The sequence below is a fragment of the Pteropus medius genome, unplaced genomic scaffold, assembly GCF_902729225.1.
Source record: "Pteropus medius unplaced genomic scaffold, Ma_sr-lr_union100, whole genome shotgun sequence".
Lineage (NCBI taxonomy): Eukaryota > Metazoa > Chordata > Mammalia > Chiroptera > Pteropodidae > Pteropus > Pteropus medius.
In genome coordinates this window covers 373756-384262 of record NW_024345599.1, presented here as the reverse complement: position 1 = coordinate 384262, position 10507 = coordinate 373756, and the positions used below count along the sequence as shown (strand labels likewise).

Sequence of the window (10507 nt, the reverse complement as noted above, 5' to 3'; positions counted from 1 at the left end):
CCCCACTGCCAGCCTCAATCCATCTCAGGCAGATTTCTCTGACTTTATCATTCTTACTCATGTCATTCCAGCCATACTGACCTTTTGACTGTTCTACTATAGCATCACAGAATGCATCTCCCACCCTGGGGCCTTTGGACTTGCCGCCACCTCTGCTTGAAATGTTCTTCTCCCAGATACCTACCTGGCTTGTTCACTTAATTCAGGTCTCTGCTGAGATGCCACTGACCCAAGGAGGCCATCTCTAACCATCTTACCTCAAATAACAACACCCCACAAATATTCCCTTTGCTTTTTCTCTGTGGTACTCATTATATTGACACATTTACATGTTTGTTTCCTGTCTCCTCTCACTAGAATATAAGCTCCAAATGGGCAGAGACTTTGTTTTGGGGCACTGCTGAATCCCTGGCACCAAAAACAGTGTCTGACACAAAGTAAGCACTTAAATGTTGGTCGAATTGTTTTCATCAGGATTTTTAAAAATTTCGTTGTTGTGCCTATATGGGGGAAAGCTAAAAGGACTAGAGGCTTCTGGAAATGTGTATTTCCCCAACTTTCATGGACTTGTACTAGAAACACCCAACAGATAGTTCCACTCCAGGTATATACTCCAGTCTACTGAGATTTGAAGAAGAGAGAAATCCAGTCAATATAACCTCTAATACTACACTCAGGGAATTGACTATCTGCACTGAATTTCTTCCCTCCCCATCTCATTTAAAGGTTCTCATTTCTTGCAAAAAGGTGAGAGGTCCCTGGAATACTGTATTGTACCTTGCCCAGAGCAGGTACCCACACTGACTACATTTCAGCCTTGGAACCAGCCCACACCAAATCTCTCCAGGATGCAGGTGATAACCAGAATAAAAAGCCTTCTCAATCACAGAGTTGAATCTTGTGGAAGCATTTATTTCAGTAATCAAAAGAACACAGTAAATGGAATCTATACTGACTAACATTAGGCATGCACCTCTACCTGAAACTGCTGTTAGTTTTCAACAGGCCTAAATCTTCATAATTTATTTAGGCACATCTTTGAATTTCTTGGACCCTGATATTCAGGGTAAGTTCACTTCTTCCTTGCGGTAGTTTAGTAATGAGAATTATGTTCACTGGCTAGATGCCTTTAAAACCAAAGGCCTCTAGACACTCAGGCTATCTGTACTACCTCAATCACAGTATAAGGAAGGGAGATAACTCAGAAAGCTAACTGCATTGTATGAATATCCCATAGATTTTTTTTCCAGCACTGATGGTCAAAACACTAGATCAGGAGGCCTACGGTTAAGTACCAAGTTACTCTTCCCTCACTGTTGCCCTTTCTCAGAGACATAAAGATGTTTATCCATGTCAGAAATCTGAAATGAATCCACACAAATGACAGATTTTACCCATGTGGTCCCACTAACAAATTATAGAAAGCAGTTCCACTACCCAAATTATAGGAAGCAGTTAATGGGACTTTGAGAAAAACATAGTCCCACATACAGTAATATGCATCTAGTAAAGTTTGCCATTCATCTGTCAATTGTTTTCACAAGATTAACATTAAAAAAAAAAAACACAACCAAATATGCATATAACCCTCAAACGCCAAACACAAACAAAAAATTGGTCTTTGTTCATTCTCAGATGACAGGATGTCCCAAGAGTGACAAAGGTGGGAGCCAATCCCCCCATGGCCTTTTCTTCAACCATCCCATCAACTACTCTTCATTTCTTGAACGAATTTCCTTTTACAAAAAGGTAACACTAAAGTCAGTCAGAAAGGCTTTCTGAGAAGACTGGCTTGGATTTCTGGGTCTGTTCCAGTCGATTCAAGATGAATTGGCTTGTATCAATGAAGCGCTCAACGCAGTTCACAAAACAGGCCTCAGCCCGACTGTCCAACTTTGGCCCAGGCTTGTCCATGCACTTCTCCTGCTCAGGACAAAATACAGAATCACAAAGGGAACTTGGGGGAAAACAAAGGGCGAGGGGGAATAACTTCTTAGTGTTTAAAGAAAACATTTCACCTAAAAATAGTAAAATGATATGTTAATAATAGTTCACATTTGGCAGCAGCTTACTTTGTGGCAAACAATTTTCTATAGCCTTACATCAAATTTTCATAACAAACCTATGAAATAGGTACTATTATTAATCCTCATTTTACAAAGAGGGAAGCTGTGGCACAGTGATATTTTGCCTAAAGTCATAGGGCCAGAAAGTTGTGGAGCTGAGATGTTACAGAACAAAGAAAATGGCAAAATACAAGTGAATTAATCCTCCAATGAATTTGGTTACAACTCCACAATGCCAAATACATTAAATACCTTTAACTGCAGAATAAAGAGGTGGAAGGAGAAATCACTGCAGCAAGACACCCCAAAACCTACCAAGGAAAAAAGGAAAATCTATGACCCGAGATTCTGTAATTAAGTGACCTTGTCTACTTAAGCCAGAGGTTCTTGAATCTTCTCAAGATGAATGGGGGAAAAAGATGAATGGGAAATGGTATGAATTTTCCTAAAGTTTACAGATTCTTAGAGGAGTCCTTAACCGCCCCTCTCCCCTCGCCCAAATGTAGTGAATCACAGATTTCTAAAAAAAAAAAAAAAAAGAAGAAAGCACCCTGGTCCAAGAGACAAGAGTTAAATATTTGTTAAGGGTCAGAGTCCAGCAATACCATAAGTTTATGGGAAAAGGACTATGAAAACCGATGACTGTATATAATTCAAGTTAAGCGATTCAAATGAATTTCCTTCATTATTCTCTGCTGTGTACAGAAGCCTCGGACCTCTGCCTCCAAGGAAAATTACCCCTGTCCTCTGAATTCTGTGAATTTTGTATGTCAAGGCAGTTATGTTGTCCTTGGCAGCCAGAGAACACTTTGATCCCAAACTGCAGATGCCTTTCACCCTTTTGCCCAAGTCCCCTCACAGGACATACTCAGTTCTTCAACCTTCAGATCCAAAACGGCTTGATATTACACAACAATCCAACAAGAAGGCAAGTAACTGTGTATGTTGGGAGAGATTAGACTACTTTTATGGATAGTGGGCTAGAGCCACTCGTTTCTCACGGACAACGGTTAGAGGAACTAGGTAATCAAGGTAAACCCTGAGGAGTCCCGGAACAGGAGATTCACTGACTCCCTGTGACTGGGGGTTCCAAAAACTAGAGCCCAGTATCGGGGACTCCCATCAGTCTTGCTGAGCAGCACTAGGCAGCTTCAACTTCAGTGCCTAAAGTGCTAGTTGGGACAGTGGTATAATCCCCAGTCTTATGATCCCCAATCCTCTGTACCAAGAAAGCCGAAGTCTGGAGTGACAGTCCCCTGAGAAGCGAAGTCACCCTTTCCCCCACCCGGCTGGGCCTGAAGAACCTAAGGGAACCAAAGGGTACTGTCAAATGCTCCCCTTCCCCGAATCCCGGACGTCGTAGCTAGTCCCGCGGGGCAAGGACAGGCGGAACGTAGGTACAGTGGCCAGGTCCCGGCCCCAGGATCCTCACCCAACAAAGTTCCGTCATCTGGTGCACTAGCTGCTGGAAGCGCTGCTTCTGGGTCTCCACCTCAATGAAATGCTGCAGCTGCGGGTCCACCGAGCCCAAACCCGCTGCGGAGGAAGATGAGGAGGAATCCATCCCGGCGCCGCCACGCGTGCCAAGACCAACTCCGTACCAACTCCCCGACCTTCACGTGTCTCGGCGAAGGAACCGGAACCACAATCCACCACCTAAGGGACCGCCCCCTGTGAGCGCAATGCGCCTGCGCGAGGCCACGTGCGCGCCCCACCCCCTACTCTCTACCAAGCGGTCCTCCTGGCTGCCCATGTGTCCTCTCCTGCCGGAGCTGTCAGCCTCTCCCTTCGCTGCCGGCCCTCCAGCCCCTCTGCTGCGTGCCCCTCACCACTGGTGCTCCTTTTTCCACAAGCCATGCGCCCCACCCCTCTTGCTGCCGCGCTCCTCCTCCCTGCTTGTGCCATCTGCCACACCTCCAGCCCCTGACCCCTTTCTCCGAGCACCTTCCGCCCCAGCTGCCCCCGCGTCCCGATCCCCACTGCGCCCCCAGCCTCAACCCCTGCCCTCTGCCCGGCTGCCCTCGGGCCATGCTCCCGCCAGCACCTGAGGTGTCAGGGTCACTGCGCTGGCCGACATTATTCCAAAAACAAAAGAAAAGTAGAAAACGAAGTTACTGCAGACCACGTGGCCCATTCCCGACCGGCCCAACGGCCCCGCCCCTGCCCGCTTCCAAATTGGCGCGCGCTTTCCCAGCTGCTGTGTTGATTCCCTGCCCGGACTGCTAGGCTCATCTCTTAGCCGTCTGGGGCCCCTGGCTCTGTAATGGTTGTCCTCTCTTGATGTGGGGAAAAGAGTCTCCAGCAGAATTTGTTCCCAACCATCAACTTCATTCCAGAATATTGCATGCTGACTGTGTGCCGGGCACTGTGCTTTGGCTTGTCAGTTCATCTCTGATTCAGAGGCAGAATTTTTCAAGAGCCAGAGGGATTAAATGCCAAGGATCTGTCCAGTTGTCGAAGTAGGACTATACCAAACCAATGTCAGACAACAGTTTCCTGGAACACTGGGATAGGGTGCTCCAGGGAGGCTGCATGATTAATCGAGATAGCAAGAAACTTTCATGCTTTCTGATAATTTTATTTTATCAAAACACCTTCTCCTCCCATTTTTATGACATGGTTATATTCTTGCCAAATTCGGTCTCCCTTCCCCCAAGCTCTAATGTCTACCCAAAGAGCTGTTGGACCCCTTGTGAGGCTATTTACATCCCTCTCTCCCCCAAACCGTTTCTATCCCAAATTCAGTCTCTTAATACTCTTGGGAAATTTCCTTGGGTGACAGCACCAGGCACAATAATTCCTTAGCCTTTGCTCAGAGGTACTATCCCAGGGAATCAAAGAAGAGAGGCAGTCCTAAATGTAGAGAAGGGTTTGTGTGTATTCAGCTAGAGCACAAAGGCTCCAGAACCTGTAGCCTGGGTTTTCCTCCTAGAAAGTGAAATTGGGGCTTGTGGAGGAGAATAGAACCAGGAAGCTTATTGGTGAGCTCAGGATTCTTCATCCATGATATCTAGAATGTTGCTCAGAAGAATTTTGAAAGTGGGACGTTCATCTGCTTTCTATAACCAAAGAAAAAGTAGAGTGTTATAGTGGGCTAGAATCCAGAATCTAAGAGAAACGTAGTAAGCAGCAAATTTTTATTAAGTATACACTATATGCCCAGTAACATAACCTGTAGATTACAAAGAAAAAGGAAAAAAAAATAGTTGTGTTCCATAAAATTCTTGTACAAATTTTCATCTTTAGTAACTCAGGTTATTAATGTGATGAGGACAATTTGCAAACTAAACTGACAAACATATTGATTAAAACAGGGCAAATTCATTGTCCTGAATCACTACATACCAATGCATTCTTATTTTGGATCTTCAACTGAAAAATGGCTACCAAACAAGTTTAAGTGGTTGACAGAACTGAAATACTACAAGCTGTGATAATTTTTAATTTGGTTTCAAACATCGTTTCTACCATCTCATAGCCAAAGTTAACAAAAGAATTAACATTTCAAGACCACCAGCTGTATCACTGGGCAGGCATCCTGAGCACTTGGGATCTTTCATTTATACTGTCTGGCTTCCAGACTAAGGCCCTTTGTGATAGCCATGGTCCATAAGCCCCTGAAGTATTTAGTGATTCAGGGCATATTCCTGCCAGAAAAGGTCTCAATCCATCAGAACCAAAAAGCCATCAATTTCTTGTTACTTTGAATTAGTGGTTCTCAAAACTAGCTGAGTATCAGAATTTCCTGGGAAGTTTAAAAAGACATTACTGGGTCCTTCTCCAGACTTACCTAATAAGAATCTCTGGAGATAAGGCCTAGTCATCTGTAGTTTTAAGAGTTCCCCAGGGATTCTGATGTACATCCAGTTTCAAGACTACTACTTTAAACAAATTATGGAGAAAGTGCCTGTCTGAAGCAGTTAACTAGCAGGGTGAGGATGTCCTAGTTAGGAGGGAGCATGGCCAATCGCCCTTAATCGTGCATGGCACAGTGGAGAGAAGGAACATAACTCCAACGGGGTCTTCCTTTCCCCACACTTTCTTTGTGACCTCGGTCATTTGTTGAAGAGAAAAGTGCCACGCTCTGATCCAGATTCCCAATTTTTCACCCCCATCGAATGGGCTCCAGATTCACATATGTGCTCGTTGGATGCTGTCTTTCCCTGTTTCTAGAGGGGCAAAACTAAGAGCACAGCATTTTATTTCCTACTAGAGATTCAGGTTGTTGAAGTAAGGTTGCCAAGTATCTACTGAAAAATGGAAGAATCCAAGGTGATAGCAGCAAAGCATTTTAGTAATAGTGGGACAGGCTTCTTATTTTCAAACTACCACATCTATCTACATGCCCCATATTATACCACACTAAAAAAAAAAGAACGCTACCTATTTTAGTTTCCTTTAAGGTCATAGGAGTTTTTGTTTGTTTATTTGTTTGTTTTAAATTTCACTTAAGACCACAGCCAGAAAAGTTTGGCAGTTAGTAAATTAAAAGAAAGAGCCAATGACTCCCAAAGGAATGAACACGAATTTTAATGACTTTTCTTTTTTAATGCCCAATTTGTCTGAGTGCCTTTGGCTGCCTGCGTGTGCTAGGTGACATAGCCTCACAACAACCCTTCTGCCTAAGGCTGAGTTGGTATTGGGGTCTGCTAGTAATACTCTAGTGGGAACTGGAGTGGGCCTGGGAAAGCCTCTGGCCATCAAAGGGTTGGGGTGCAGGCTGCGGTCTGAAAATGTGTGCAGCTCCATGCAGCCAGGGAGAGTGGGGACTGGATGCCAGGCCAGCTAAATGGGAAAGTAGGTTCAAGGAAATGATTTAAGAGGTCTCAATAAAACACTTACCTCATGCCAGCAGCTGTACATTATGGTATATACCCGCTCTGAAGCTAAATGAGGCCTGTAGAGACGTAGGCCTTGGGCAATGTGTTCAGCAGTTTCACTGTTAGTAAATCTTTCATATGGCATCTTCCCCAGAGAGTAAATTTCCCACATCAAAACCCCTAGAAAATGATTTTTAAAAGTATTAAGTCAGTTTACAGTCTTTTCGGAGAGTAGAGATCCTAATCTTTCTATATCAACCTCGAATATTAGATTCATCTGATTCCCCACTCTATGCTTTTTGCATTTTTTTTTCAAACTTCTGCTATAGTACTGACCATATTTGGGGATAATCAGGGTTGCACTGGGCCATTAGCTCTTCCAGGAGAGAGACGGCATCTTATTTGTCTTTGTGATTATAGTGTCCGACAGAGTCCCTGGTACATAATCAGTATTCAGAAGCTGTCGAACACTGAATGAATTGTTTGTTCTCCTCAATATATTGTAAGTTCTAAGAAGGCAGGGGTCATGTCTAGTTTGCTGGCTTTATCTTCAGAAACCCTGTGGTTCCTGACATAGTAAGCACTTTCTAAGGATTCGATGAATTAAAGCAAGAACAAATAATCTCTGTGCAGGTTGCAAAGTGTCAATTTCCCCAATGCTTTCCTCTTCCTTTGAGCTGTATAATCTATATAATCGTATCCACTCACCAAAAGCCCAAATGTCAGATTTGCTACTGAACTTGCTGTACATAAGGACTTCTGGTGGAGACCATCGGACTGGAAATTTGGAGCCTACTGAGCTTGTATATTCGTCATCTAGAACATACCTGCAAAAGATTCAGGACTTGTTACTGTTAGGATTTGGAGAGCTTGATATTTCTTTAAGTTTTCTTGGCACAGTCATAAGAGTTACATAAATACACATCTATAGGCCAGCCAGTGTCTTTTATGAATGTTATTGTTAACATATTCCTGTTTTCCTATCTGATTTAGCTTTCCTGATTGACAATATGGTAACAGCAAAGATGGAATAAAATAAGATATAGTAGGTACTCCCGTCCTCTATTTCTCTTTTTTTTCTTCTCCTTCCCCACCTTCTATTCTGTAGTTGCCAGCAGGACTTAGACTGATCAGGAAAGAAAGAGGGATGGAGTAAAGTGAACAGGACTATCGGATCAAGATAAGGTATTGGGAAAATTCGCTTAAAATGAGAGGGGAAGGAGAAGAAAAAGATAAAACAATAAAACAAAAGGATGAAAGAAGTGACATATCATTCAGAGAAAGAAAAGGTATAGAAAGATGTCGGGAAAGACTAGAAAGAGAATAAAAGAAAGGGACAGGATTACAAATTATAATGCCTCCTCATTTTGTACTGTGCCATTTTTACTTTTCGAGGGAAAAATGAAAAAGCACACTCACCGGGACAGGCCAAAGTCAGATACTTTAACAACTCCTTGATCATTCACCAAACAGTTTCGAGCTGCCTGTAATGCAACAGATAGCAGTGAAACTCCATCCCTGGCACACAGGTTAAAGGCCCAAAGCTTCCACTCACCAAGGGAGTGAAGCCAGGACAGCATCATCTCCTTCAACTAGAGACATTTCCCACCTAATAGGAGTCCATCGATGCCACTGAGAAATGTCGATGTATTTCTACCACATGTAAAGCAACCTGCTGTGTAGTCATAAGTAAAACACTAAGGACATGCGAATGATTTCATTCATGTCGGCAATTCCATGACACCCTTGTCTGCACTGAAATGCTGAGAGAATTAAGGGAGAACAACAGAGGGCAAGTGTGTTTTGTTTTCTGTTTTTCTGACAATGAGCCTTGGCCTGACAAATAAACAGGGGCAAAAACTCTGATGCTTCTGAAGGCCAGGCAGCAAAGTGATAAGAGTGAAGCAGGGTGAGTGGAGATTGCAGGAGAGTTAAGAGCACTCTGCTGGTCTAAAGGAAGCAGCTGCTCCTCAACTCCAGCCCACTGTTAGCATACCCTGTGTGAGACTGTGGACTCGGTGTTACAAGATGGTCTAGATTTTCAAGAAAAGCTGGAAACTCAGTTTTTTTTTTTTAATGTGAAATGTTAAGTGCTTGCTAAATAATATATAACATTAAAAATATATACCCACAGGCCCCCAGTTTGTGACTCTGCTTTAACCAAATGATGGCTCTGTGCCAGGAGTAGTCCCATTGGGAAGCAGGATTGTCCTTCGGCCCCTACCATTTCCTTGATGTGGTAGGGAGGGGGCCGGGAGTGAGTGAATGCTCTAACTCCCACCATGACAGAACTTGTAGTGTTGAGGAGGAAGATCCTTACTGGCTGACTACTGGGGCAGAGGCTCACCTAACTTTTAGTGTTTTCTAGATAAAATTGAAATGATGGCTCCAGCAACCCTCCTCATCCACGTCTTTCTCTGCTACTTCCCACCCCTCAGCCCTTGGTCCCAGGCCAATCCTTCTGAGGCCCCACCAGGTCTCGGTGAAGGAACTGCTTTGACTCCAGATATTCCATGGCTTCGCAGACATCTTTGCACATCTCCAGCAGCTGCTGAGTCTGGAAGTGGTGGCGCATCTCCCTCAGGTAGTTCAGGAGGCAGCCATTGGCCATGTATTCAGTGATGATGAAGATGGGGCGCTGCTTGGTGCAGACCCCATACAACTGCACCAGCTTCTCATGGGAAAGATTCCTATAGGAGAGGCCACAAACCAGTCCACACCTTCTGGCTCTGCATACCAGTCAGAAAGGAGCTGGGGTGGAAAGGGGTCAGCCTGGGTGTAGAGTGCCAGATAAGGGATGACAATAGCAAGTTGACTTTCCTCCTTCTTACTCTGAACCCCAAGAGGGCCTAATATATGAAGTGAGCAGGGACTTGGAGCCCATTAATAGATCAGGAAAGAAGCCCAGGGCTGAATGAACACTAAGGGTAAATCAGAATCAGTCTTCCTTTTGAAAATCTCATTTTCCACAACCACCCCCAAATGCTACTGAGATGGTAAACACCATGATCAACACTAATTTCAACCAATATCTAAAGCAGATAAATGATTACCCTAGCAGTTAGGACTCCCACCAATCAAAGGAGGCCCTGGTCCCAAATCTCTTACTCTGAAAGTCATCTTAAACCACAGTCGGTTGTCCTGGTAATTCCTAGACTCCAGCCACTGGATTAAGAGTTGAGTTTGGTCTGTAACTCACATCATGACTTTGGCTTCTTCAATGAACTCATCCTCAGACATGGAGCCTTCTTTGATCATCTTGATGGCCACATCATACTGGCCTCTCCATTTCCCATACTTCACTACCCCAAATTGTCCAGTCCCCAGCTCCTTCAAAAAGGTCAGGTCCTTTGGATCAATTTCCCATGATCCTATAACAACAAAGCCTTGGTGTGAGCCTTTGGGAATCATGTATGTATAATTCCTACAATAGGTAAGAATACCTACTGGGTGCAGAAATAGGCAAGAAGTAAAAGGGAAATTCTCAGGAGTATTAATCCATCTTTGCTCGGGTAAATGTCAGGGACAAGAGGTTACTGATTGGAAGAATCTGGGGATTTTAGATGCAAGTCAGCCATAAGGCAAGAAGATAGACTAGACAACCTCTTAAAACCCTTTATG

The 10507-nt window shown here is 44.0% G+C and overlaps 2 protein-coding genes across 3 annotated transcripts in view; both read right to left on the bottom strand.

Annotated features, from left to right (window-relative positions):
• Window positions 1–891: 891 nt before the first annotated feature.
• On the bottom strand, window positions 892–3722 carry TIMM8A (translocase of inner mitochondrial membrane 8A). Its single transcript, XM_039873999.1, has 2 exons — window positions 3499–3722; window positions 892–1923 (listed from the first exon to the last, which is right to left on the bottom strand). Exons 1-2 carry the CDS (start codon window positions 3628–3630, stop codon window positions 1762–1764), a joined length of 294 nt encoding a protein of 97 aa, XP_039729933.1. The 5' UTR covers window positions 3631–3722; the 3' UTR covers window positions 892–1761.
• A 901-nt stretch (window positions 3723–4623) lies between these two features.
• BTK (Bruton tyrosine kinase) overlaps window positions 4624–10507 on the bottom strand; it is a 31717-nt gene continuing 25833 nt past the window's right edge. For both annotated transcript variants that reach the window (XM_039873997.1, XM_039873998.1), the window contains exons 14-19: window positions 10086–10257; window positions 9360–9576; window positions 8306–8370; window positions 7595–7713; window positions 6909–7066; window positions 4624–5125 (exon numbers count right to left, since the gene is read on the bottom strand). In XM_039873997.1, the coding sequence (XP_039729931.1) occupies window positions 5054–5125; window positions 6909–7066; window positions 7595–7713; window positions 8306–8370; window positions 9360–9576; window positions 10086–10257 (803 nt within the window). In that variant the 3' untranslated portion in view covers window positions 4624–5053. The remainder of the gene's footprint in view (window positions 5126–6908; window positions 7067–7594; window positions 7714–8305; window positions 8371–9359; window positions 9577–10085; window positions 10258–10507) is intronic.